This window comes from Laccaria bicolor, genomic scaffold (assembly GCF_000143565.1).
Source record: "Laccaria bicolor S238N-H82 LACBIscaffold_3 genomic scaffold, whole genome shotgun sequence".
Classification (NCBI taxonomy): domain Eukaryota; kingdom Fungi; phylum Basidiomycota; class Agaricomycetes; order Agaricales; family Hydnangiaceae; genus Laccaria; species Laccaria bicolor.
The window spans coordinates 1,698,154-1,724,609 of NW_001889874.1; the positions used below are offsets into that span (position 1 = coordinate 1,698,154).

The following is a 26,456-nucleotide window of genomic DNA, read 5'->3' on the forward strand; positions in this document are numbered from 1 at the left end:
ATCCAACGGCCTACTTTTCAACCTTATCTTGTAGGGGGCACACCATGTCTTCAACCATACAGACGATGCCCTGCAGCATGATAAACATTCTATCTATTGAATACTTCGCTTTGACGTCATGGCTTTTTTTTTTGCCAGAGTTAGAAGAGATGACATTTGAAGTTATGTGGACACTCTCGGCCTCTGGAAACGAGGCGGAGGAATGTTTTCTGCGTATACCACAAACGGAATATTTCTTCGATCAACAGTTCGTATCTCAGTCTGGTGCGATGAAAGTATCTCGAATAGTCTCTACTTGAAGCCCTTCAAAGGCGCTGCAAACCCCAAATCCTACGGGAATAAATACAAGAAGTCCATGCGATTGATATGGCACAAATGATAGCTAGGAAAAGCATAGAAAAGGAAAGAAATCTTTAGAGGAACCAAGACTAGACCGCGCTATCGCGTGTGACGCCCGTCCCTGTACCTCTAGGCCGGTGCTTGACGATCCATGGGTGGCGAAGGACTTCAGTGAGCGCTAAGCGGCTCTGTGGGTCGTATTGCAAGAGCTAGGTGCATGTTCGTGAGTTAATTTCTAATGGCAAGAAGGATAACACTAACCCGCGAAATAAGATCTCTCGCTTCTGCTGAGATGTTAGAAGGAAATTTCAGGTCGACTCTGGCTATTCGGCGGTATGTGTCTATGACGTGAGTGGCGTCAGTATTAGCTCAGGCCAACGAGGGTCAAAGAGAACATACTATTGACACTACTCCGATCCTCAAACGGGGGGTTGCCGATCAGGAATTCATACGTGAGCACGCCCAAAGCCCAATAGTCAACTTTCTCGTTGTGCTCTTTCCCCTCCACCATCTCAGGAGGAAGATAATCCAACGTTCCGCAGAGTGTCATTCTTCGGTTCCCAGGCGCATGCACGCTCCATCCAAAATCACCAATCTTTAACTCCCCATTGATCCCCAAGAGCAAATTTTCCGGCTTGATATCCCTGTGTATGACGTGCTTTCCATGCAGATAAATCAAGGCGTCAGACATCTGGTAGATATACCGAGAAGAACGCTTCTCCGTAAAACATCCATGTTTCGAGAGCTGTTTGTACAGCTCACCCTTCCCAGCGAATTCGAGCATGAGAAAGATGCGTTTTTCGTCATGGAAGTAGCCATACAGACGGAGAACGTTAGGGTGTCGCAAGTTTTGTTGGATTTCAATCTCGCGCCGGATTTGCTTCTCGACTTTGGATTGGACGATTTCGGATTTGTAGAGTGTTTTGAGGGCAAGTATATAGTTGGGGTTCTTCGTTCGTACCATGTAGACACGCCCAAACTTGCCTTTGCCAAGTGGGCGGCCCATATCGAAGTCATGTAGAGTCCACTCGCGTGTTGGGGATTTTCTGGAGTGAGGTCAGCGTACTCTTCAAGGTATTAAAATACGAGTTGCATGCCTAGAAGTGCTGGAATTCAGAGCTAGTTCTTCTGCTGCTTCACCGAACACACGTTCCCCACGCTTCTCATTTTCAAGTTCCAAACCACCGTCGTATGCTCCGATATCAATGGTTGAGTGAGAGGTGGTTGGCGCTTGAGGTTGACTGCTTGGAGTAGGGTTTCGCAGGGAGGAGGGCTGGGTTGGCTTGTTGATGGCATTTGTGAAGGGGTTGGGCGCACCATATTTGGTGAGAAGCTTGGTGACGCTGGTTTGGCTGGACTGCTTGGTGTGCCCAAGTCGGCTGGAAGAGGTAGCGCTGGTTAGGCCAGGTTTCTTGTTCGATATCTCGAGGGCGGCTATCTGCTTGGTTACGGAGCCGATAGAGGCCATGATAAATTAGTGAGGGCTATGTTGACAATGGTCTTTATAATTTATGGGTGGTTTCGCTGGTTTAACAATCAGACACAATCGTCATTAAACCCTCTGGGACGACCTACGAAAATGAGACTGTTCCGTTCAAGATAAGCTGAATAATGGGCTACAAATCAGGTTACCGCGTACCTTCCAACAAAAGGAACACTTTTAGTTGGCTAAAACGTCTAGAGGAGGAGCAGCTGAACAAGAGCGTTCATGTCACAGCCATAAAGGGAATTTGAACTTTCCACGCGTTCTCACCACGTGATCGTTCACCACACGAATCAGGACTCGGAGTAACGACTCTAGTCTCTCAGCGACAACTGCAAACCACCACCTGCACCGTTGAACGTTATCGACGGACGTGCTCACCCCATGTAAAGCCGTGTGGGGAGACAGAGAAGCAGCTCGAGAGCTTTCTCGTAGTTCCTGCGGCTACAGTGCTAGCAAGTTTTGGGGTCCCAAATACTCCCATGTGTCCATCAACTTTTTTCGCCTTCTTACTTACCCTCCCTTCCGATTCCTTTATCGATGACGCGGACTGAGCCTTACAGTTAGGCGGCTATTTTTAGCCATCTATGTAAATCGTTTCTCCCCTCGTTGCCGAAGCGCAGCAACTAACAACGCCCAAGCTCCTCAAAAAAAAAAAAGAAACCGTCATACCTAATTTGTACATTTGTCCACGGCTCTTCTCCCAATCGCCTTCCCCCCAACAACGCCATCAGTGGAGCGTGTTGATATATATAACCGGACAAAAGACATTGGATTGTGCAACGATCTCCATGTTACACCCACAAGTTACCCTCCTCTCTCTCGCCGTCTCTTTGACTGCTTCTATACCGCCGGTTGCGGCGACGGGTTATACCATGGTGAAGACGTTCGCGGGCTCGACCTTTTTTGATGACTGGAAATTCTACAACAACTGTACGTCAAGGCGTTTTGTTTCTTGCATCTTCAAAGGATGATTTTACCGACTTTCAGATGATAACCTAACGAATGGAGACGCCATGTAAGCAGCGCTTATATATATCCAACCCAACCGTGACAGCCTACCAGATTCGTGTCGTCGTCCGTGGCGGCATCCTCGCAACTCGCCTATGTAGATCCTTCAACAAAACACGCTATTATCAAAGTTGACAACACTTCCACCGTCCCTTACAACCAAAAACGAAATACCGTTAGAATATCGACCAATGACAAATTTAGTGTTGGCAGTGTCTGGACGGTTGACATGCTCCACGTTCCCTATGGTGTGCGTCCAATCCATAACTCGATCCAAGCTCAGATTAACACTCTTCTTCGCAGTGCTCCGTGTGGCCGGCGTGGTATGCTTGAAATGTACTCCAAAGTTGAATTGAACACTCAACATTCAACGTTGACTCTAGGTGGTCACAAGCTCCAGCTTGGCCAACAGGCGGGTGAGTACAACATCACCACCCTTCCCATCCCCGTTGCTAAGCGATGTGTTATCTTTTGAAAATCAAGTGAAATCGACACCTTCGAAGGCGTGAACATGGTCACTAACAACCAGATGGGGCTACATACCCTCGCTGGATGTAAACAAGTCTCCCAGGTTCAATCGTCTACCCTCGTCAACTCCACCGACTGCTCGTACCTCACCAACTCGAACGAAGGCTGCATCACCACCAATCCCAGCACGGCATCGTATGGAGCGGGTTTCGCACAGGCAGGGGGAGGCATGTTTGTTACCGAATTCGCGGAAACTGGGATCTCGTACGTTGATCGACTTCTTTCCTTTGACCACATTAGAAACTCATTGGATGGCGATTCTTTATAGTATCTGGTTCTTCTCCCGTGCAAACGTTCCGAGCGTTCTGTCATCTAATTCAAGTACAATCGATACCTCCACCCTCGGCACGCCAGTCGGCAACTGGCCTGCTGCGGGTTGTAAAATAGATACCTTCTTCGCGCCGCAAAATTTAATTTTCGACATCACCCTTTGTGGAGGTTTGTCTATTTTTGTGCTGATCCACGCCTTGTGCTAACAATATCCTGTCTATTTTTATGAAGACTTCGCTGGTGCTGCGAATGTATTCGCGGAAACTTGTCCAGGGACGTGCTATAATGACTACGTGGTTGGGAACGGGTCGAACTATGCGACTGCCTACTTTGAAATTGCGTCCGTGAACGTGTTTAGCAAGACGGGAACGAATACTATTGTGACGGGCAACTCAGCGTCAGCGTTGTGCCTCAGCCTTTCGACGCTAGCTTCATGGTTAGGAGTTATGGGTGGTATCTGGCTATTTCTCGCCTGAAACTTGTGACTTGGAGTATTGACGGACCAAAAAGATGATTTTAATGCAAAGACGGCATCATGGTGTCATTCAGAGACAGTCATTTTCAATAGATACCCCTCAAGTACTTACATGGATTTCAGACTACGTTTTAGGTTTAAAAAATGCAGAGTACATAGGCTTCCACCCCAATAAATAAATCCTGGAGGCACCATAAGCGTCCGCCGCCTGGCTGTACCATTTCTAGCTTAGCTTCAGCCTTCAGTCATCTTGAGCTGACTCAGGTCAAAAAAGGCGAAGGAAATTGGAATAACGCAAGAAAGATATTCGAAATTAGCCAATCTTTTCAGTCCTCTTTTCTATTGGTCTTCACGTCAATAGCTCGGCAAATGAATTGCTGTTATACCGTCCATATTGGTATCGGTAGCAACTAAAAATAAAATTTCACCTGAAGCTCGCAGCAATTTTGCAGAAAGTATGTAGGCAAATATTACGCTGGTAGCTGCGCTCTGATCAGCCTGAAAAATAATTCACTGACACTGCCAGTGACACTGACAGTCACGGGAGAAGTAAAGTATCACGTGACTCGCTCTATCAGCAATCCTGTGACCATGATTTTTATTTTTATCCGGCAATTTACCCAGCTCTTCTGGTCATCCTGTTTCCCCGCTTTTTCAGTCGAACCCTACGCTTTCGCGAGTGGGCTATCACCTCTGTTGCTTGCTCAGCACCGTTCCGCTTCGAAAAATACAAGTCTTCTAAATCGATGGCACCCATTAAAGCAGGCGAGCGAAGCAAGAAGATGCACTCCAAAGTCGTAAGCGTATCTTATCTGAATGCAAAAAAGAATCAGTCTTTTTAATTCCAACGACGTAGGTCATCATTGGCTCGGGCCCAGCAGGCCACACTGCAGCGATCTATCTCGCGCGAGCCAACCTCGACCCAGTCATGTTCGAGGGCTTTATGGCGAACGGCTTCGCTGCTGGTGGACAGCTCACCACAACCACAGACGGTGAGCGGCGCCGTCAATACTTCATTCACATGCTCAGATATCACTGTCACCTACCAGTCGAGAACTTCCCTGGTTTCCCGACCGGCATCCTAGGCCCGGAACTCATGGACAAATTCCGCGAACAGTCCGTGCGTTTCGGGACCACCATCATCACAGAAACGGTGTCCAAGATCGACTTGTCATCGCGCCCGTTCAGGTACTGGCGCGAGATGCAGGAGGATGGTGAGCCAGAGACAGCCGACGCGGTGATTATCGCGACCGGCGCGAGCGCTAAGCGGATGGGGCTGAAAGGCGAGCAAACGTACTGGCAGAGTGGAATAAGTGCATGTGCGGTGTGTGATGGTGCCGTGCCGATCTTCAGGTCTGTTTTGAACTCCTGTTCTTTTCCCTTGATGGAACGATGGCTGATGGAGGCGATTAGGAATAAACCATTAGCTGTTATCGGTGGCGGTGATTCCGCTGCTGAGGAAGCCACATGTTAGTTTGTTCATTTGCTCAATGTTGCATTGATCTCATCTAAACTTTGCGATGTAGATCTCACGAAATACGGCTCGCACGTCTACGTTCTCGTGAGGAGAGGTGAACTCCGCGCTTCCAAGATCATGGCAAAGCGTTTGCAGAATAACCCCAAAATTGTGAGTGGGCAAGCTGAAGATTTTTTTTTTGCAAGGCTAACGACCTTGTTAATATAACAGACTCTCCTTTGGCACACAGTCGCGACCGAATGCCAAGGTGACGGGGACCTCCTGAATAACCTTCGCATAAAGAACGTACAGACAGGAGAGGAGCGGGACCTTCCTGTAAACGGTTTGTTCTACGCCATCGGTATGTCTTCTCACGCGCTCCCTAGTCTAATAGTTTCCTAACGCTACCTACTCTCAGGCCACGAACCAGCCACGGCTCTCGTCCGCTCACAGCTCGAGACCGATCCCGATGGGTACATCATCACGGTTCCTGGCACGACGCAGACATCAGTAAAGGGTGTCTACGCCGCAGGAGATGTTCAGGACAAGAAATTCCGACAGGCTATCACCAGCGCAGGAAGTGGGTGTATGGCTGCGCTCGAGGTGGAGAAGCTGCTGGCAGAGGAGGAGGAGTTTTAGAGTGTTCGATTTGTTCTTTCATTTTACGGAGACATACATAGATATCACGATTCCCCCTTCTTTTTCGATAATGTAATGCACGTGGAGATGGAAACAGAATTTAATTTGAGAACTTCGTCCGACCTTCAGCTGATTTCAAAATGGATATAGACCGGAGCCGTTCCTTGCAATAAATTTGGAAACTGGACAGTGGTCACTTCTGAGTATCATGTCGACCTTTGTTTGACTGCAAGCTCCTCGGATTTCATCTACGAAAACGAAACCTCTGTCGATCACCGCGGACGATGCAAGTAACGTTAACGATCATTAAAGTATGATGTCGCATGTCCTCCGATCCGTTGAGGTGTCGGGATCTCCAAGGCTTCATATTTGTACAGAAAATGGGTATTTTTATCCTAGGTATAAATCACATCACACTAGCGCCGCGTTATTACCGACGATAATAAATAAGGAGGAAGAGCCGAAGAGTCTCGTACAGCCAGAGGTTGAGCTAATAGTTGCTCGCCACACAACCAACGCGGCCACCATCAACAAGCCACACAGCGCCATTCACGTACGCACCAGCCCGACTGGCGAGGAACAAAATCGTGCCTGCCATATCCTACAAATCCCCGATCATTCAGGAGACGAGCGATCACAGATGAAATATCAACGAACCTCCTGAGATCCAGTGCGCTTTAACGGCACAGCTTCTGCAAGGGCAAAAGGGTCAAGTTTAAATGTCGGAGTTGGGGATGTTGTCATTTCTGTTTAAATACAAAACGTGGATGTTAGGCGTCGTGCTTCAGGAGATACCTATAAATAAACATACCGCTCGGCCAGACGCCTGGAGCCAAAACATTGCTTCGGATGCCCCAAGGCGCGAGGAGGTTGGCCAGGAGTTTCCCCAGATGCGTGCACGCGCTTTTTGAAAGCGTGTAAGACGGCGAAAGGACTTTGGAGTCTATTCGAAAAGATCCTGAGGATGACACAGACAAAACTTGAGACGTGTGATAAGGTGGGCGCGCGAGGTTGGGCACAGTGGTTTGGCAAGCAAGTCGTTGTCGCCTAAGATTTCCCTGATGCAAAAGATCAAGGAAAGCGACAGTCGTGTAGTAAACCGCCGTCGTATTTATGGCAAATGTCTCTGCAAAATCTTCGGGTGATCCACAGTCCCATAAAACACTTTGGAACGCTTTGATGGAAGGTGCTGATGAACTTGGCCCAGGGGACGCGGGAGGCGAGGGTGGGTGGCTAATATTCGATCCGTTTGGGGAAGGTAACGGGTGTGGAAAGAGGTTTCTCGCGATACCAGCATTATTGACGAGTAAGTCAATATACCCTTGCTCTGCTTTAATTGTCTCTGCGATGGTGAGCAGACTAGCGCGGTCCGTTATATCCCCCTCCAGCGGAATGATTTTGCCGAATCTCTGTTTCAGAGAAAAAAATCAGGTTTCCATCGAAAAAAGTGAAGTTTGATTGTTTTGACTTCCTCTTGGGATCAAAACTGAAATTAAATGAACTTACACTATTCTCACGAGCAGCCTTTCGAAGAATTTCAAGCCGCCGACCGACAATGTACACAGTAGCGCCATTGTTTTCAAGCGCAGTCGCCATCATGAGACCGATGCCTAGAATACGAAGACTGTTAGCTCACATCCTTAATCATTACAACAATCGAAGCTCCCATAACAAGCGGGACAAATGCGAGCAGAAAGTGCTTACCTGTCCCACCCCCAGTGATGACGGCAACAAGGCCTTCGACATTGAAGATGTTCGCGGGATGCAAAGGTGAAGCGTATGGAGTCGGATTGACGTCAGACTCTGGAGCTAGTAGACCAGTCATATTGGAAGTAAAGGAAGAAGAGGAAGCCATGGAATGAGTACAGCCACGAATGTCGAGGGAAGTTCAGAGTGGGGACTAGGCTGTAATGTTGGTTCCACGTCCAGAGGTGTGGGGTTTGTAGATGTGAATGACGACGAATTTGAACAGGGATTTTATAGAGCTTGGCGCTTGCATGACCTACAATCATGCAAATAAACCCTTCAAGTTTGATGGCCCGTTCCGCCGGCGATGCGGAAACCTGACTCGGCCTCGGTGCAAGCAAGGTGCAAGAGGGTGGAAATTATTGGGCAACCTGTAGTGGATTGTATACCGGTTTCGGTGGTGCATCTTACCACTGTTCAAGCATACATCGTAGATTAACTGGCGGTTTCACTTGAAAGCTCGAAAATCCCTCTCACGGTCGAAGTCGAAAGCTGCCTTTGACCATAGTGTAAACTGAGATACTCCGATATGTCTGGGGTGTCCGAGGTCCACTGTGCAACATTCAGCATGGAGTCCCCTGGAGTCCCGAGGGTTGTCCGACGAGATAAAAACTTACCTATGGTGATAGACAGGTCGTAACGAAGATTCTAGAGTGGGGGAGACGTGCTAGTGGCGCTGGCTTCCCTCAAAATGGCTTCTGAGGAGACCGGAGCAGCTTTTAATTTCTCCTCGGAAACGAAACGACATGATATTCTTCGACAATCCGAACGATGCCCAGCTGAAGACCCTACATAAAAGCCATGGATGAATTAAATAAAGCGCGGCATTGAATGAAGATGGGAACACGCGGAGATTAGTTTGTCAATGAGCGAGGTCTTAAGGAAAATGTGGTGCTCCACAGTGATGACAGTGGAAGTGAGAGACGATTTTTGCTTTAGCGCTCGCTTACCCCGCCCCTCTCGTCACACAATCCAAGTCGAGTCCGCTGTTTACATCCTCTTACTGGCATCGACGTACCAGCCACAAGTGCCTCCGAAAGTTAGAAACTTGTCTATTCCATGACCATCAGCCATTTTGGCATCCATGATCCTCCCTGGTTTCAATTCTGACTGGATTGCTTTGGCGCGGTTTAGACCCTACTAGTCGCCACAGCATTACACGCGGCAACTTCGTTCTATGCAAGACAGTGATAGGGAACTAGCTCATGTTAATCTCCCCTCGTTGTGCAGCCTCGTTCTGCAGGGTCGATGTATCTTCAAGATAAAACCGTTAGGCTTTCGCTCCTTCGGGTCCCGTTCTTCCGTGTTTTGACGTCATGTCCCCTCGTCCTTCGACTCATTTCAACTCGTCTCGTAAGCCCTTTGACTGGCAGCTATACATGTCGAACGACTGAGTTGCTATTCACACGTCTGAAGGCGCATATGAAACCGCTGCTTAGAGGATTAGGAACCTTCACGGGTGCGGAGCCTGAGACGCCGGACACCCCGCAGGAGGTATGCACTAAATAAGATGTTGACCTGCCACTGTGCTTTCTTTTGATTTGGAGTTACTGCTCCTCGAACCATGCATGTGGATCGTGATCTTCGTGCAACGTATTGAAGCCACTAAGAAGGCGCTAATTCCCTCAAAATCTGAAAATTAAACGTGCTGCATTGTTATCCTGTAGATTGCTCCAACTTAACCGGGGTTTGCACTCGGCGCCCCAGCAAGCAAAAATTCACGGACCCCAAACTCGAATAAATGTGATGATGACATATACAGAGGAGGCCTGTAAAAGGTTAATTACCTCAAACCCTACTTGATCACTCTTTGGACGAGTGGGCATAAGTAGCCTCGAGTCTCGATTTGACATACTCTCCTGCAGTAATAACTTCATACTTGGCAGGGGAGCCAGGGGACACGCATGTGGGTATAGGCTACAAGGTAGGATTAACGTTTGCCATAATTGCAATCGAATCACCCACCTCGAGAAGCACTTGATAATCCGTCCCGAAAAAAAGAGGAATGGAATACCGTTGTACCCCAGAGCGGTTAACTACGCGATGCAAGGTCGACTTAAAGATATCGTCTTCTCGTGATGATCAGCGGGTGGAGGTCGACAGCTGATTTGAGAAACGTACTGGTCCAGCGGGCAAATTGATCTCCGAGACTAGAATTATTGGACCGTGCGTCGCGTCACTTCATCAGGAAGGTTGAAAATCAAAAGAGGATTGCTTACTTCACGACAAGAGTTCCCGGTATGGGCACTGCGTCCACCCACTTACCGGAAGTGTTTTGAACCTGTAACCCACCAGCAGGATCTTGCCAGAGGATTGTAAAGCACTGTCATAAAAATTGTAGGCGAAAATAGTGTGTAGATCCTTATCCTTACTTCGTAGCTGCAGAAGAAGCATTTTCAGCGGGGAAAATGGCCCATTTACGAAATAATGCACTCAGTGTGCGCTCCTATTCCGATTTGGCGACTGTAAGTCTCAACGGGAATTGGATTCTGTGGCGGGTAGTGTAGAAGTCGCATGATAGCAGCCGGCTTGGTCGTCTGTGGATTTGAACGTTGACAACGCAACCCGCTATTAAACCTAAGAATTTACGCACCTTGTCATCGAAGTAATTTTCCGGTAGATCGAGAGCTAGGGCAAAAAGAGGGAACAACGATTGGCCCAGTATGAGAGCTAAATGACTGTAGACGTTGTGTCAGAGGCAATCAAGCCCAATAGAGATCCAACGGTGTGAGTCGAACACCCACTAGTAATTGAGGACCGCTTCTTTAAAACCCGGCAGGTCTTCTGGCCATACATTCGCTCCCGTCATGGCGCCATCGCTTCTCGCCGGTGAATTCATATGTTCCGCAAAATAACGAGGCTCCCATCCAATATCGAAACCTTCATGAAGGTCGCCAAGTCCTGATACGTCAGTATTTTCGCCTAGAAGAGCGGTGTAGCCTTTATAGTTCGGTGACTTGTGGATATCGAGCTAAAGGGCGGTCCATTACCATCAGAATAATTATCATGCGCTGATTGAAGGAGAAGACGAACACCCATCTTCGTAGATTCTGGAAGGGCAAAGAATTGTTTGGCGGCTTTGATAGTATTAGCAATATCCTCCTCAGGAATACCGTGGTTCTTCACTAAAGAGATTAGTTCAAGATGGTCCATATTGCACCTTCCTTAATTCCACGAGATTACGAACCGTAAAAGAATCCGACCTAAAAGTTGCCATTCATTGTGTCGACAAGTGAACAATAAGGCTAGTGGAGTACTACCCACATTAACGCAGGCGTCCCGAATGCGATAAGCTAGCTGCCGTCTCAGCGTGGGGTCTGCACTTTTGGCATCTTGAATGTCGCTGGGTCGATTGAAAGAACAAATCAGTAGCGCATGAAAGTCTCATCTAACGGGGATGGACAAGGATCCTAACATGACTGGAATCTCCTCGAATGTGCTTTCGGTTCGCCGATTGGCAAGTAGGAGACCATGATCAGGTTTATCTGGGAGAACAATATGGTGGTGATGACCCATCATAATATCCTGGACAATGAGTAAGTAGCTTCAGAGGTTTCTTCAAGAGCTCCAAGCAAGCTCAACGACTGGGAGCGCATGTGACGAAGTGATATCAGTCACGTGTCAGAGTCCGACACACTGACACAGATGCTGACAGATGCAGAAACTTGGTCAAATCAACACGACGAGATATAGTGATACAGTCTAGGGTAACTAGCGGAGGTCCATTGCGGAAAGCTTTTGGTTTATGTAGTTGATATGCTTTCCCTTTTTTCCTTTTCCTTTTCATTCCTTTCCTTTCCTTTGATAATTCCGATCAGAGAGCAAATGTTCAAGGGCTGGCAAGGTCCCTAGCAAAGTGGAAGAAATCGACGCTGGATCCGTTCACACCATATTTGTAAATCTGATATCCGTCAGCTCTGACGAATGGCAAAAAGGCGAGAAACGGAGACTCACGAAATGCGAAGCGACCCAACTCGAGAACAGTGCACGCTGGTATGGCTCTGGCAGTCTCTCCAAGAGCGCCTCCAACCCCACTTGATCAACAAGCGTCTTGGGGATGGCACGGCGAATGACGCCCTTCCTGCTGGGAACATCATCAAACAGATCCGAGCTCTCCAACTCGGCTTGCAAGTTGTTGAGCGTCGACGAAAGCTCGTCAGAGATGGTTGTGCGAGGCTTGGTGCCTTGCAAACGAGAATGCTCGCGCCAGATGCAGTGAAATTCGGCAGCAGCATTCTCTGTGATCTTGGCTTGCACATCCTTGACGTAGCTTTGGTAGAATTGGGAGGGTTTGCCGTCTTTGAAGACCATAAGGTCGATGTATTCCTGAGTCGACAGGGCGAGACCAGCAAGCACTTCCAGAGACGAACTCGTTACGCCACCTACATCTCATCAAAATCGTGCTACGATGCGAAACGAGCGCAAAACAAACCTTTGTTGGTACTGGAATCCTTGAATAGGATGACCTTGCGCTTCTCGAGGTGGAGACGAGCCTGTTGTGTGAGGAACAAGTTGGCGCCCTCAATGATATACTTGAAGTGGGGCTTGCCCTCTGAATCGACGAGAGCCGCCATGTTGGAGATGTTGACAGCCTCCGGTCTGCGTTTGATTTCAGCGCTGACTTCCTCGCTTGAAAAAAAGAACAATGACTGACCGTCCACCACAAGGAACAAAAAGATCCGCCTTGAAACGTAAGTGAGCGCCGTTTCGGAAGTCGGTGCCGTCAAGGACGACCTCACCAGCTGGGAGGTATTGATTCGTCAGGGACGCAAAGAAGGCTCGGGGATGAGGAAAAACTCACAAGGTAATTTGACGTCCTGGTCCTCAACCTTGACCAGATAGCCGTCTTTGCTCAGCTTCGCGGTGTTGAAGTTACTGACAGGAACGCGCAACTTTGCGAGGCGCACAAGCTCCGCACGGTCAATACCCACTGGGTCGGCAAGAACACCGCTACCATCAATGATAGCAACCGTCTTGTCTGACGAAAGCAAGATCTCATCTAAAGAAGGTATTGTTAGACCCTCTTTGACCTTGTCCCAAAACTAGTACGCACTGGAACCAAGATCACCATCTGAACGAACACACATCCATTATCAGCCCAAGGAAAGGCAGGGACAGGGACAAATGACATACCGGGACCACCAGTCTGCACCTTGGTAACATCTTTCTCCCTTAACCCGAGCTGCTTGTACAACCCGAGGACATACTGGCGGATAGACAGCGAAGTCATGCCATAGGTATCGTGAGGAATACCACCAAGCGTCTCTGCACTCTTTCCTGTCGTGAACGACTTCCACCATGTCTCAGCTCCACGAGCACGAGCATGAGCTGCGAACGAACAAAGATGTTAGCTTAGCGGAAGTTCATGTGCAGTAACGGCTTACTGGCAGCCCAATCCATCATATCAGCAGTACCCTCTACAGGACACAAATTGTCAGCAAGATCACACAGCGATTACGGGGATACGACTTACCATCAGGACCAAAGAACAAAAGCTCTGGTTTTCCATAGAGATCAACGATGGGCTCCTTGATACCGGGAGTCTGACCAGGAATGAGAAGGTCGATAATCGCCTAAAAGATAACTGTGTCATTCATTTCTTCCTTTCAATGATACCCAACGCTGCTCACATCGACATACTTCTCAAAGCATCGCTTCGGAGTTGCTCCGAGGCTAATTTATGTAATGAGCGACGGAAATCGGGTGAAGGGAGAACAGATACGAACGATGGCAAGATGGTTCCCTTCGCACCTCCCTCAGGGATATCCTTGTTCTTGAGCGATTGTGTGGATGCAAGGCCGTAATTCTCATCGAACAACATCCTCTGGTTAATCGAGTAATTTTCTTTGTTCCTCGACATAACAATCCGGATGCCACCACGAGCGACGTCACGGAAACGTATGTGGAATCCTCGGAACTCGTTGCCTGCATACGCAACGGTATCAGTCTCAACCTCCTCCCAAGCCAAAAAATTAGAATATCCCACCAATAACAAAGAACATTCCGTAAGGTTGCTTTGGGTACTCGACCTCGGGTAAGAAGTCTGGTGCAAGCCTGAATGACAGCGCTACTTTGGTAGGCTGGTAGAAGTTGGTCTTGAGGACATGTCTAAAATTTTCCACCATGTTAAGACTATGGACAAGACGAGAATAAGAAAACGCGCACTTGTTGAAGATGAGGAAGCTCTCCAGAACTTGCAATTCGTGCTTATTCGGTACGGTTCGGCGAATCTTGTCATACAACTCTGCGTCGCTCAGGGGTTGAACGGTTTGCAAGCGTTGGTACGATAGAGTCGGCCTATGTGTTCTTTCAGTTTCAAAGACTTTTTCCACAAAAAAAAAAAGAAAAGTTAACTGACATCAACTTCGACGCGTCGTCCGATGGAGGATAATGAGTCATCGCAAAGTTGACGTACAACAAGCGGATCTGAAGGAGTTCTCGTTAGTGACTAGAATTTATTGCACGAGTTAAAAACTTGCAAGATCGGGGTGGGCATGAATTACTTGCGCAATACTTTCACGCGTAAAGGTTTCTTCGCGGAACCTGCGCTTGATGTCGTTCAGCACCTCTGCGTGCGCCACGTCGTTCTCGTTCAACACATTTTTGAGCTGCAAATATGCCGGGCCAAGACGATTGCAGAAGTGTTGTGCGAAGATCCAGCCACAATCTGTGCACTGTGAGTTCATTTCTATGATGCGTGGAGGAAGAACCACGCACAAGCATATGTCGCTTCTTGAACCGCATGGCTTCCCGGAGACTTGGGAAGGAAGTATGGGTTGTCAGGGAGACAGAAGAGAAGCGAGGCTTCTTTCATGACTTGGAAGATGGAGTGCTCAATAGGGGGCGCGTTGGTGTTGGGGAGAGGGTTTAGGTATAGGGAGATAATGGTAACACCGTTGGAGAATTGTTCTAGATAAAAGTTAGGAATCCAGGTTTGGGGGGGTTAACAGATCACATCAAACTCACCGACATACTTGCGTGCCGAGTAGAGGGAGTAGAAATGGTACAAGTTTGACAGAGCGCTGAAGAATCTTGACGTTCCGCCCATCTTGTACCCAATGACTAATCTCCTCTCGCGGGTACCTTCAACTTCATAGAGCTCGATTACAGGGCCATGCCTCGACTCTACACTCCACATAACCTACAGCGATTGGTCAAACCCGATCCTCACTTAGCCATTAAGAATACTATACCTGCTGATATATATCCAGGGTATTCGCCGTAGCTTTCTCCAAGAAGGACGAGTCCGAGACAGCTCGAATGTCCGTCTTCTCACCAGGAGCGGGAGGCTTCGAGGGGAAGTTGCATTTCGTAACAAAGTAACACCTGAGCTGCTGCGACGCGGTGGCGGAGATGGACCCCGTAGAGCGGAAAGTCTCGAGTCTGTACGCGTCTGTAGGTGTGGATTTGTCCAAAAATAATTCATCGATTCTGTATCAAGGGAGGGAACGAATTAGATTTGTTATTCACATCAACAATTTGATGAGGGTAGAAAGTGACACTCGGCGTCGCGGATCTCAGCCTACATGATGAAGGCAACCAAGCCCATGATCAAGAGGGGATAACCCTGGATCCAACGCCCCAAAGAAAATAGCCGTTAATGGGAAGAGAAAAAAAACAGACCTAGCTTCGCAGGTCGCGCCTGGTCCTTCTGTGGTCGTCAAGCCGGGAGCACTGGTATGAATGAACGTCGCGCCGTTGCCGTTCTCGTCGATTTTCTCCAGGTCAATAACAAGCTTAGTCGGATCATGCTTCGTATATGCCAGGATCTTGGCTCCAAACAGGGCAATGATATGGTCTGAGATGACCTCGCGCGATTCATTCTGGAAGTAGGTATCGTCGATGCCGAGGTTGGAGTAAAACCAGTTGACTTCGCCTGCGACGAGCTCGCGGGGGATGAAGCCCTACGCAACATAGCTGGTCAGAAAGTTATGGTGATGGCTGAATAAGGCACAAGATAACCTTTGCGGCGACGTCACTCTCAACCAACGCACGTTGTTCCTCCTTGCCTTTGAAAATGGGCGTCGTGTATCCTGGCGCATTATCGACGCGATGCAAGGACGCTTCGCTGCCGTGTGCAGAGCTCACGTCGAGGAGACGTTGAGTGAGTTTGTTGGCATTGTTTAGCAGCGCTACGCGCGCAGTAGGTTCAACGGGAGTGGACATCGATGGGAGATGAGCGGTAAGATGAATGTGGGGGGTGAGGCGGGGTTCTTATATATGATCTTTGTTTACAGCTGTAAAGAACATAGGGTGGAAACAAAATGAAGCGAACTCGGAGCTTGAGCGTTTCAGGGAACACATGACTGCTATGCGCCGGTATGAACAGGTATGAACTTGCTCTTACCAGTCATATCATATTTCTGGTACGGTTGCCACTTGGCAGACGTGCATCTTTCCGAACGTTTGTGATTTCATGGGATGTTCTTGTCAAGTCGAACCCTGATAGAATAACTCCTGACTTCTTCTCTGCTCATAACCCTTAGTACTTTCACATACATATCCCCAAAATTTCTTCAAAACGTGTAAGGAGGGAGCTTGTGACCCACATATCAGTGCCTATGCCTAAGATATTGGTCATAATTCCCTCATTCTTGCGCAGGAGCGCGTCGGCGACGGCTTTCTGTTCACGGCTATGCGCGGACGGAGCTTGATCTACTTGTACTGCGGCCATCTACAAGTTGTCTACAAGTTCAAATTTTGTGCTCTCTTTGACGTCAATTTTCGGCCGTAAGATTTCCCGCGTTCTCTTCGCCCGGACCTCTTCCTGACGTCGCGATTGTCATGTTGAATGACGACTACGGAAGGTAAAAAAATAACTAAGCGAGTCTTTGAAAGAATAAAAGACTTCGGCAAGACAAAAGAAAAAGTCTATGAATAACATACAAGTGATTTTCCTTTCTCCCATAACATACAGCTTCCGTTTTTTCTTCGTCCGATCACTCCAACTGAGCAAGCCCATCCCTCATGTACTCCTCATAGAGCGCCTTGTACTGAGGGTCCCACCGACTCAACGCCGGTCTTCCCTCGGCAACATCCGCCGCTGCCCACATAATCCTCAACTGGTCGACTTCTCTCTTCGTTTCGTTATCTGGAACAATTATGTAGAAGTCTCCAGATCGGACTTTGTCAAGCATATACAGAACAGTTTCTTCAGCCGACCAAGCCCCAGCTGGTTTTTCTGTTGAGTCATTGGATCCAGTCAGTTCAGTGAAGGTCCATCCTGGGCTGTGGAGTGATTGTAATTCAATAGATTCGGTTATAACTCGGTGAGACGGAAACTTACATGAAAAGATGTGCGGTCACGTTGCTACGAGCGTTTTCGCGCAACTCGTACGATAAGCCCTCTGTGAGACTTTTAACTGCAGCTTTGGACGCGTTGTAAGCTGCGTTGCCCCTACAATCAGCGCGGGTCAATCCTCAGGGACAGTGTGCGAAAAGATATTTCAACCAATACATACGGTGGATTTGTGATGCCTTGCTTGGATCCAGTATTAATGACCATGGCTGGATTCTCTTGATGGAGCATACTCTGGATACGAGTATTATGATTACGGTTTTTTTAAAGGGTACAAGGACAGCTTACAGGAACAAAAGTTTGCTGCACGTTCACGATCCTGCGATGAAGTATCAGCAATCAATATCGAACAAGGAGGGAGAAGAGGGTGGCCACTCACCCAAACAAATTGACGTCAAATACCTTGCGCCAATTCTCGATGCCATCCCAGGAAGTCCCTACGTTACCAACGCCAGCGTTATTCATGAGCACGGCGACCTACATCACGGTGAGCACATATAAGGGTGTGGAACGGGGAGCGAGAGCGAATTTCGGGAATGAGGGGTACAGCAATGTGGGGGTACATGGATGGGTAGAAGTTGGAAGATGAAGAAGGATTTGATGAAGGAGAAGAAAGAGGGAGAGAGGACGGCCAGCGATCCTCACCTCTCCCCAAGCTTCATAAACTCGATCTCTCAAAGCTACGACCTGATCCAGCTTGGAAACATCAGTTGGGACGATCAAGATGTTTGCTTCGCCGATCACGACGGCAAGCTCCTTTCCGACACTAAGCAGCTTATCCTCTTGAACGTCAGCGATGGCGATTTTTAATCCAATCCTACATGAGAAAGGTAATTGTTATCAGTATGTCTAGCTCCATATAGTATTTACAAGGAGAAAGCAAAAAAAAAAAAACAGAACGAAATGAAGCATACCTTGCAAATTCTTTTGCAGCCGCACGCCCAATACCACTCGCAGCGCCAGTGATGACGGCCACGCGACCAGGCTGGATGACGGGGTGCAGGTCATCAGCAACGGACATGTTGTCTGGTCTGTAATACGCTGTGCCCGAGAAAGCAGGGCGCAGCGGGGAGCCATTGCGACTGGAGTGATTCGATTTAGGTGCCATGTTCAAGGCAGAAGGAGAAGAGCTGTTTGAAGAGCTATAACGAGATCTTCTTATATATGACCCGATAAAAGGGGACTCAAATCAGCACAGTGGCACCACACGAAAGAATCCAGAAAAGGGGCGTTGTTGGGAGAATAGATTGACGTTGAAGAACCAATCAACAAATGATAAGGAACTCTGGAAGGATGGACCACGGGGATAATGGGATAATTGCGACATTTGTAGCATTGTACAGCCTGAATACGGAAACAAAAGCAAAAACGGGGTGCACTTGGGGTATACATATCAGACATATCCAGCGCCCACTGGCAGCGGCGGTCGGTCCGAGGCTATCTGCGGCCGATACATTGTAGGAAAAGACTGTTACACGCTTCAAATACATATCGCACCGACGTTGGCAGGCCTTTACAGTACTGTCGAGAGATGGGCTGAGATACGTGGAATGGAAGAAAGACCTATTACGCATCAAGTCATAGTGTCCTGTGAGAGGGGAGACATAGGGGGGAGAATCGGAAGCGTTCACTTTTGAAAATTCTGAGAGTGGGGAGGAGTAAAACTTGGGAAAGAAAGAGAAAATGGTATACTGCTTGTTCATCATTCAAGAACTCAGCCAATCTGCTACGCCCTCAGCCTCTTCCATCGGAAGCACTCGGAAGAGCACTGTTCGGCGGTTCCTCCATCCCCATTTTCTTCCTGACGAGCTCGAATGTCTTCAACATCTTCCGCCTTGCTCCCAGCGCCGCGACGCCCTTCGCCTCGAGCGCGGCCTCATCCATCATTACCATATCCTGCCACTTCGCACCTTCGAAGTTCGGAGTATACTTATGCAGCCTTAAGCTCCTCAACCATCCTGGGATGTCGTTCAACAGCGCCGGATCCACGTCCTCCTCTCCCTTTGGCGTGTTGTTGCCGTCCATGCGGCTCCCCACACTCGACGCGCTCTTGAGGCCGGGCGAACGCCCACTCGGGGGCCCATTGCGCCGGTTATTCAGCCCAGCAGACATTGGCTGCATTCCGAGCCAATTGGTTTGTTGTCCGAACCCACTCGCGGCCATCTGTGCTGCCAGAAGCTGAGCCTCGGGAGAGATTCCCATCGCGCTGAGCATGTTCAAATTCATATTGAACGGACTCAGTGGCTGCATTCCCCCAAGGGGCATCCCCATACCCATCGTCGGGCTTCCTAAGCCCATGCCAAATCCTCCCATCTGCATCCCAAGTCCGTTCATTCCATTGTTATTGTCATCATTTCCGAACCTGTTCGAGGATGTGTTGGAGAGCGCCGGGCTCCTGGTTCCTGACCAACCTCCTGATGCGTTCCTTACGCCAGCGCCACCTTGATGTTGACCTGCATTGATCGGGTTCCCGTTATCATCGTAGATATTCCCGCTATTCTGATTGTCGCCATTGAGCTTGTTGTTGCGGCGACGACTGGTGGGATCGCCCATGCGCGGAACGCCCGGAGCCGCATCATTTCTAGACCAGTGCTTCGGAGCGGCAGGGTCGACGGCCTGAACGGAAGGGGGCGGGCGAGTGTCCTTAAACATGGGTATGAGGGGAGTATTGACCATACTTGCCCAACTGTTGTTCTCCGTCTCCGTGGGACGAGGAGATCCGATGGTGCCGGAGAACTCGGTGCTCTTAGGACGAGAGGTACCAATGACAACCTCCTGAACAGGCGGATTCTGTTCGGTGACTTGGCTCAAGAGGGTAGAGGGTCCCCAAGAAGCACGTATGTCCGTGCCGGGAGAAGCTAAAACAGGCGCGGAAATGCGGTGTGCAGCATTACTAGCCTTGAGTTTTGCCCTCTGCTGAGCGAGAGTGGCGGCAGCATCCTGACCACCAGGGTTCGCCGCAGACTCAGGCGAAAGGAAGTTTGAAGAGTTGTCCAGAGCTAGTGACTGGCGATTCCCAGCACTAAAATTGCGTGTGGTTGGCGAAGAGGGTAGCCCAGACTTCAGGCCAGGGGACTTGATGCTTGCAAGTTTGGCCTCCATCTGGCTTTGCATTGATCCTACAGCGTCAAGTTGAAATGATAAGTACAATGGAAAGGGAAGCTAAACGAACCTCCCATAGCTGGGCTGAGAAGCGCCGTCATAGGATCAGACCTAGCCATTTGTTGAAGAACGGTAATGAAAAATCTGATTTGAACTTGAGTAGAATGTTGGAGAAGACTGTAAAGAGCGGCTGTGCGCTCTGCTTCAGAGAGAACTTTGAACCCTATTCATTAGATAGGTCAATGAACGTGTAAGCGCTAACGTCATTGAAACGTACATTGCTCAATGGCGCTGAGCTCTTCTTTAAAATTTACATCGAGCGAGGCAGCAGCCATATCCTCCTACAGATACTGTCAAAATCTAGATGAAGACGAAAACTGATAACTTACCAAAGTGGCTTCATAGTTTTGGAGGTTTTCAAACCACTGATCGAGTGCTTCCGCTGTACCATGGATAAGTTTCAAATCAGATGTATTAAAAGATGATATTACCTTCAGGCGTTTGGAACATGGTACCGCTACCCAATAGCTCACTAGTGGGCCTTGCACTAGGTTGTCCTCCAGGGCGTGGTGAGGCTGGGGCTAGCGTCGGAGTGCCACGAGCCGACGGTCCCATCGATTGGCGTGCGATAGATTTGCCATTCTCATATACAGGCGACGGGCTCGGACTGGTAGAAGGCGGACGAAGACTCATTGTGTGTAAAAAGGGGGTTGTGGTAAGAGGTTGGTGTGAATGAGAAACTTGTTCAGTGAACTCGGGTTGATTTCTTCAGAAGATGGGTGTGGTGGTTTCACTTGAAAAAGAGCCGTGAATGTCCTGACGTCGAGTCTGTGGACTGAGCTAGAAGCAAACAAGATGCGAGTAGGAAGACGGGCGGTTGTGAAACCGTAAAATCGTCGCCCTCGTAGCGGTGTTTGTCTAGACGAGACCAGCGGAGCCTGCCGGTCTAGCGAAGTACGTGGTCAACGCAATAAACGACGAGCACAGAGGAAAGGAAGTGACGATGAGCAGAGACTCAGTCGTGGTTACGTCGAACAACAAAAGCGGGGGATGACTTGCTAGCTTACGTTCTTGTCACGTATATGGCGACCAGTCACAATGGTCACACCGCCTCCGACTGATGTCAAGTTTCAAATTTGCACCGCTCTGGTCATCGAACCATCCGATGCTGCCTCATTTGACCACTATAAACAAACTGCTGAGACCACTTCAGACGCCGTTGGCTTCGCCCTATGCATAGCATCTTTTCACCGACGATATCAGCTCAATTGATGAGCCCATCGGTCTTTTTGATCCGGTTCTCAAGCTCCACTTCTCTTTGTTGAATCAATTGAACTCTGAATTTTCGCTGGAAGCAGGTGTTTGAGGAGGAATTGTGGGTGGGACAAGATCAAGCTCTTTTTCTTTGGCACCACTGTTTGTTGGACGGTCCAATTCGAGGCCTCCAGTCGGCGCCTGGCTGCTTCAAGGTTAACCTTCGAAAGTTACAACACCTGAACGTTTGTTTTGTAATCTTTGGCAACCTTTTGCCCTTCAAATTACACACCGGCTGGGCAGACTTTGGCGACCCACATAATGGCCCGTCCTCCGATCGTTCACTTTTGAAAAGAGCAGAAGAACCTCAAGATCGCGCCAGAATCTCGGGTGCGAAGGGGCTTATGCACTTGTTTCATGAGCTTGAAAGACTTAAATGCTATTCTTGGAGAACTAGCGGTGTAGAAATAATCAAAACCTTGCAAAGTTTCGCCGGAGGGTTCGCGGACTCTATAGTCCTTGTAACTGAGTAGCAGTGTACCTGATTTCTACGACCAGAGCAATTATGATTTTCGACAGTGAAATCGCCGATACCAACGTTGCAAAGCACTCTAGATCAAGAAGAATTATGCCGTCTGCAATTATTTTCTTCCATTCATAAGCTTGAGCCTTCCAAATGGCCGGTGGGGGAAATGAAATCGATCAACTTGGAAATTGAGGGTTCGGCGTCGATTCAGGCCTTTATCGGCTCCTCGAGGTATGGGCGTTGCAAACAAAAAAGAAAAGAAGCTTGCCGACGAGAGGTAGACAACACAGTATCGATTAAGCTGCCGGCAGCAGGCTGCTTGAAATATGAATGACAGGGTACATCATGAGACAATAACATGGTAGGCGCAAGGAGAAAATGTAACAAGCGAAATTTTGGCTGTTTCGCTTCAGACCGCCGGAATATATTTCCGGGCCCATAGGGCAGTCCCCATCCTCGCGTTTAGCAAAGGATCCAAGGGGTCAAACGTCCAGGTCTCCGGACGGGCGTCCCCATCGAATGTTTTGGGCGGGTACATGGACAATGCCGCCAATGAGAGGTAAGTGTGGTAGGGATCTGCAACATTGAAATGTGAATCATGGATGGCTTTGGAAACGAGGGAATACATACCAGGTGTTTCACCTGGGGCTTTCGCGATGCCGCCGAATTTAAACTGGCATCGCGCGATGAAGCCTGCGAGAGCGCGGGCGTCGACGAAGTTACCCGCGCCGAGAATCTTAGAGGTAACATGATCATCAGGAGTCGTCGCATGTGGCAGGATCGTGATATACCTTCAAAGCAGCGCCGCACCAGAAGCAGTAGCAAGCGTCTGCATCCTTGTTGGTCCGCCCACAAAATCCTCCAGATTCATGTTGGTTGCTCAACAACCATTGTATAGTCTTCTGTCGCTCAGATGTTGTCAGGCGTTGGGAAAATGTCGAGGGCATCAGCCCAAGCGACGCTATGGCAATGTACGTCGTTCCTCCTTTGCCGAGGTCAGGGACCGGTCAGAAGTAACATTGAGGAGAGTATACACCTTGCGCTTCGCAAAATGGCGACTGCCCGTATCCCCCTTCATATGTCTGGCAAGTAATCGCTGCTCAGCAATGATAATTTGTGAGCCCACGTTGACATACCCTGCACAAGGCAATAAATGATGTAGCTCGAGCAACATCGATGCCGCTCCAGTCATTAAGCATGCTGCTAATAGCAAAAGCACAGTACAGAGTGCGAAGGTCCGATTCGCCGCTTCCAGGTGTAGTGGAGAAACTAAGGAATGCACTGAACGAGCATGTAAGCGCTTCCAAAATAGAAACCTACCTTCCGTCCTCCCTTTGACAGGACCGGAGGAATTTAAGCAGCCCTGATCGGTCCAATTTGGAAAAGTCATCGCGAAGAATGGCAAGGGTAAGTAGTGCGGTGTACGTCATGATGATGTGGGGTGTATCGCAATGTGCATAGTTGGTCTAAGGGCACCATGTCAAAACTATATGTGACTTCGGAAACGGATCACAAACCGTTGGTGGTGCCAAAGGACCGCCCTGCGCAACCATGAAAGGACTTGGTCTGAAGCCAGTCCCATGTTTTCCCCCTGCGAAGAGAACTAGGTGTGAGTAGGGTTCTACGTCTGGCGCCAAACTGCCGACCTGCTTGTTGCTCCCAGACCCATTCTCTCCACGATTCGCGTTCGGCTTGGGTTATACGCCCGTCTAGTTCACCAAGCAAGTCAAGGGAACCGATACAGTAGAAGGCAATGGCCAATCTACGACAAAGATAAGAATGCAACGTTGAGAACTCGTCAAGTCAGCCGAGATCACCGTGATGGGTCAAGATCAGTCCTGGTCCCAGGAAGACCTGACGCAGGCGATAAGCAAGAGGATGTACCGTAGCCTAGAGTGGCGCTCACCATTTATAAAACGGGAACAATGGGAGACGTGCCCAGCGCGAGAGAGAGCGGGAAGTTGAGTATCCTGTTCAGACATTTTCAAAGTGATGCCGCTTGCTGACTTGTAACAAGGGGAATTCCAAGCGGGACTTTTGCGGAGAGAGCGATGCTTTGAAGGGCGGTTTATATATGGTCGCAATTAGCATCGCTCTAATCATGGATAAGATACCAAGCCGGATCGTGCATGCAAGTCGCGAGAATAGGTGGGCAGTCGATCATCACCCGAGGAACCCACAGGAAGGCTCGCTCACCATGTCGGACACAACAGGCCTTCGCCTTTGGAAGTGCCACTCCATTTGCCTTGAAACTCCCGTAAAATGAATTATACGATGATCACCTCAATCCAATTTTAACAATCTGTTTGCTACATCGGACGATGTGGACCAACACACGAGCATTGTTATAGAGATCACGTCAAGTACAGTGTGGTACAGAGGTCAGAAAGAAAAGGGTTGGTGGATGGAGAACAAGCAACAATGAAAAATAATGTCAGGCAGTAGGAGCGGGAACAGCAAATACGAGGAAAGGGAATCAATCGCCTCACAATCCTGGGATGCTCATTTGAAACGAGCCTCTTTGCGACGTTGGCACCTGTCCCTGCTGCCCTTGCTGAACCTGCTGACCTGCTGTCTGCCCCTGTCCCGTTGTCTGCGGCGCCAACACCAATCCCGGCCCAGGTACGAATGCAGGAATTGACTTCTCTTCCAGATCAGTGTACAACACTGTCATACCTTTTCGCTCCTTTCCCCAGTTTTCTGGATCCCAGAACGTGTATTGTCCTTGCTCGCCTGCTCCCCCTTGTACCTTCTGGGAAGGTGATGTACCGCTTTCTTTCGTTATCCATAGCCGAAGTTCTTTATGGTATCTCCAATTGCGGTTCCATCTGAAATGAGAAATGACATGCAGTGAGCAACGAGGATTGGAGCACCATGAATCAATGGGAAAGTAAAACGGAGGCACGAGTCAAGAGTTAAGATAGAAGGACAATTCCTCACAATTCTTGCGCAGCTATTTCTTGGAGTGCATCCCTCGGATGCGAATAGAACATGAAAAATAGCGTCTCATCACTAAACATAGCAGCCTTAATTGGCCCAGGTGGTGGCGCTTGCACGCTAAGATAGCATGCTGGTAGGTTAAAATCGGGTTCCACTGAGCGTGCTGCCGATTGATCTGCCCATGGTGTGATGAACGTCGAATACAGATTCCTGATTTACGTCCGTTAAGCTTGTGAAATTCGATCCCGCAACGCAACTCACCCAGGGTATCCCATGTCCAACCCCATCGTTCCTAAATCTGTTCCTATGCTGCTCAGACCATGATCTGCATCTACGTTCGCATTTCTCATCATGGCGATGAGCGCTAGTAGGCCCCATCTGTCCGCGGCGCTTATCAGCACTTGTTGGGCTGGGGTTTGTGGGTGCTGTAGGTGCGATGTTGAGTTTGCTTGCAATGATGTGGGATTTGGGTTCGGCGTTGTGTTGCTCGGATGCGTATTTCCATTGTGGTTCGGGTTGGTCGTGTTCAGATCGCCTGGTGCAAGGCCGTTTGATGTGTACGGCGGTGGTGCGCTCGTTGGCACGGCCGTGCTAGCAACTGTACCGGAAGCATGCGTCGCTGACTGCGAAAGTAAACCCGATGTCGGGGGAGGAACACCTGGTGGTGCGGTGGGATGTGTGCTTTGGCCATTTTGCTGGAGCGCCCGAAACACGGTTAAGCACCTCGTTTGTACTCATATCGGATGAAAACCCACACTGCTAGCAGCACCACTTAGTTGTTGTGATTGAGAGCTGGGATTGAGGTTCGGCGAATTCCACGCCGCGTGCGACGCCTGATTCAACTTCAAAGAATAGTTGCTCTGTAACCCAGTCAGACCAGCATCAATGACAAAATGAGTGTTGCGCGTGGTTTGACACATGTCGCAGAAGTGGTAAAAAAAAGCCGAAAGAGCTCACCCTCTGTTGCTGCTTCTCCGCTTCCGTCTGGCTTTGTTGCTGAAAGCCAGGATGAACGTTCCGTGTCTGGGTCGTTCCCAAGTTCAACAAACCCGGCGTTCCCGGCTGCAGCGTACCACCAAGAGCGCTCAAGGGATTCTGGCGATGTTGATCTAATGATTGGAAACCATTCAGTCCTGGTGGATGTGAGGGGTTCTCTTGGCTCGAAAGTTGACTTTGCAGCGAGTTCTGGCTTTGGCTTGTCTGTGACTGTCCTCCTAATGCAGGAAAATCATCTGGGGTGAAATCCCTCGCCTGCGTCACCGATCCACTGCCCCCGCCAATTGTTCCTGCACTTGACCCGACCCCTGTTCCGCCTAGCGGCACTCCCGTCCCCGCCTGACTGGCGTAGCTTGTTGTTGGGCCCGCAACCGTGCCATTATTGCTACTGCT

The 26,456-nt window shown here is 49.1% G+C and overlaps 9 protein-coding genes across 9 annotated transcripts; 2 read left to right on the forward strand and 7 right to left on the reverse strand.

Annotated features, from left to right (window-relative positions):
- Positions 1 to 428: 428 nt before the first annotated feature.
- Positions 429 to 1,372, reverse strand: LACBIDRAFT_230665 (uncharacterized protein; the record flags this gene model as incomplete). Its single annotated transcript, XM_001876114.1, has 3 exons — positions 429 to 548; positions 601 to 680; positions 739 to 1,372. Coding segments are annotated over 3 exons (834 nt in total), but the record flags the coding sequence as incomplete, so codon positions are not given.
- A 1,178-nt stretch (positions 1,373 to 2,550) lies between these two features.
- LACBIDRAFT_182606 (glycoside hydrolase family 16 protein) lies at positions 2,551 to 4,107 on the forward strand (the record flags this gene model as incomplete). The annotated part of the gene is made up of 8 exons (XM_001875705.1): positions 2,551 to 2,755; positions 2,813 to 2,840; positions 2,888 to 3,083; positions 3,137 to 3,156; positions 3,217 to 3,250; positions 3,318 to 3,565; positions 3,630 to 3,799; positions 3,863 to 4,107. Exons 1-8 carry the CDS (start codon positions 2,614 to 2,616, stop codon positions 4,105 to 4,107), a joined length of 1,083 nt encoding a protein of 360 aa, XP_001875740.1. The 5' UTR covers positions 2,551 to 2,613.
- Positions 4,108 to 4,888: 781 nt separating this feature from the next.
- Positions 4,889 to 6,201, forward strand: LBTR (thioredoxin reductase; the record flags this gene model as incomplete). Its single annotated transcript, XM_001875706.1, has 7 exons — positions 4,889 to 4,903; positions 4,963 to 5,098; positions 5,156 to 5,459; positions 5,520 to 5,575; positions 5,633 to 5,733; positions 5,794 to 5,923; positions 5,981 to 6,201. 7 exons carry the CDS (start codon positions 4,889 to 4,891, stop codon positions 6,199 to 6,201), a joined length of 963 nt encoding a protein of 320 aa, XP_001875741.1.
- Positions 6,202 to 6,677: 476 nt separating this feature from the next.
- On the reverse strand, positions 6,678 to 8,026 carry LACBIDRAFT_188193 (uncharacterized protein; the record flags this gene model as incomplete). The annotated part of the gene is made up of 6 exons (XM_001876115.1): positions 6,678 to 6,802; positions 6,859 to 6,947; positions 7,013 to 7,365; positions 7,465 to 7,610; positions 7,708 to 7,811; positions 7,906 to 8,026. 6 exons carry the CDS (start codon positions 8,024 to 8,026, stop codon positions 6,692 to 6,694), a joined length of 924 nt encoding a protein of 307 aa, XP_001876150.1. The 3' UTR covers positions 6,678 to 6,691.
- Positions 8,027 to 9,750: 1,724 nt separating this feature from the next.
- Positions 9,751 to 11,463, reverse strand: LACBIDRAFT_245359 (uncharacterized protein; the record flags this gene model as incomplete). Its single annotated transcript, XM_001876116.1, has 12 exons — positions 9,751 to 9,864; positions 9,913 to 10,016; positions 10,069 to 10,097; positions 10,167 to 10,270; positions 10,320 to 10,326; positions 10,381 to 10,484; positions 10,541 to 10,625; positions 10,692 to 10,918; positions 10,981 to 11,072; positions 11,135 to 11,150; positions 11,212 to 11,290; positions 11,363 to 11,463. 12 exons carry the CDS (start codon positions 11,461 to 11,463, stop codon positions 9,751 to 9,753), a joined length of 1,062 nt encoding a protein of 353 aa, XP_001876151.1.
- Positions 11,464 to 11,604: 141 nt separating this feature from the next.
- On the reverse strand, positions 11,605 to 16,113 carry LACBIDRAFT_182694 (NAD-specific glutamate dehydrogenase; the record flags this gene model as incomplete). The annotated part of the gene is made up of 20 exons (XM_001876117.1): positions 11,605 to 11,848; positions 11,902 to 12,329; positions 12,380 to 12,546; positions 12,602 to 12,689; positions 12,749 to 12,946; positions 13,001 to 13,018; positions 13,081 to 13,275; positions 13,332 to 13,364; positions 13,421 to 13,520; positions 13,578 to 13,620; positions 13,674 to 13,872; positions 13,934 to 14,055; positions 14,107 to 14,244; positions 14,306 to 14,384; positions 14,423 to 14,614; positions 14,665 to 14,856; positions 14,914 to 15,088; positions 15,141 to 15,378; positions 15,571 to 15,851; positions 15,910 to 16,113. The coding sequence occupies 20 exons, from the start codon at positions 16,111 to 16,113 to the stop codon at positions 11,777 to 11,779; spliced, it is 3,162 nt and encodes a 1,053-aa protein (XP_001876152.1). The 3' UTR covers positions 11,605 to 11,776.
- Positions 16,114 to 16,709: 596 nt separating this feature from the next.
- On the reverse strand, positions 16,710 to 18,346 carry LACBIDRAFT_188202 (uncharacterized protein). The gene is made up of 7 exons (XM_001876118.1): positions 18,160 to 18,346; positions 17,891 to 18,062; positions 17,625 to 17,722; positions 17,534 to 17,564; positions 17,409 to 17,479; positions 17,234 to 17,344; positions 16,710 to 17,175 (listed from the first exon to the last, which is right to left on the reverse strand). The coding sequence occupies exons 1-7, from the start codon at positions 18,264 to 18,266 to the stop codon at positions 16,887 to 16,889; spliced, it is 879 nt and encodes a 292-aa protein (XP_001876153.1). The 5' UTR covers positions 18,267 to 18,346; the 3' UTR covers positions 16,710 to 16,886.
- A 364-nt stretch (positions 18,347 to 18,710) lies between these two features.
- Positions 18,711 to 21,040, reverse strand: LACBIDRAFT_292475 (uncharacterized protein; the record flags this gene model as incomplete). The annotated part of the gene is made up of 5 exons (XM_001876119.1): positions 18,711 to 20,364; positions 20,418 to 20,570; positions 20,625 to 20,688; positions 20,737 to 20,789; positions 20,839 to 21,040. 5 exons carry the CDS (start codon positions 21,038 to 21,040, stop codon positions 18,980 to 18,982), a joined length of 1,857 nt encoding a protein of 618 aa, XP_001876154.1. The 3' UTR covers positions 18,711 to 18,979.
- A 1,496-nt stretch (positions 21,041 to 22,536) lies between these two features.
- Positions 22,537 to 24,109, reverse strand: LACBIDRAFT_308879 (uncharacterized protein; the record flags this gene model as incomplete). The annotated part of the gene is made up of 10 exons (XM_001876120.1): positions 22,537 to 22,703; positions 22,758 to 22,863; positions 22,919 to 23,112; positions 23,164 to 23,209; positions 23,264 to 23,396; positions 23,448 to 23,593; positions 23,645 to 23,718; positions 23,774 to 23,889; positions 23,945 to 23,981; positions 24,034 to 24,109. The coding sequence occupies 10 exons, from the start codon at positions 24,107 to 24,109 to the stop codon at positions 22,537 to 22,539; spliced, it is 1,095 nt and encodes a 364-aa protein (XP_001876155.1).
- Positions 24,110 to 26,456: the final 2,347 nt, after the last annotated feature.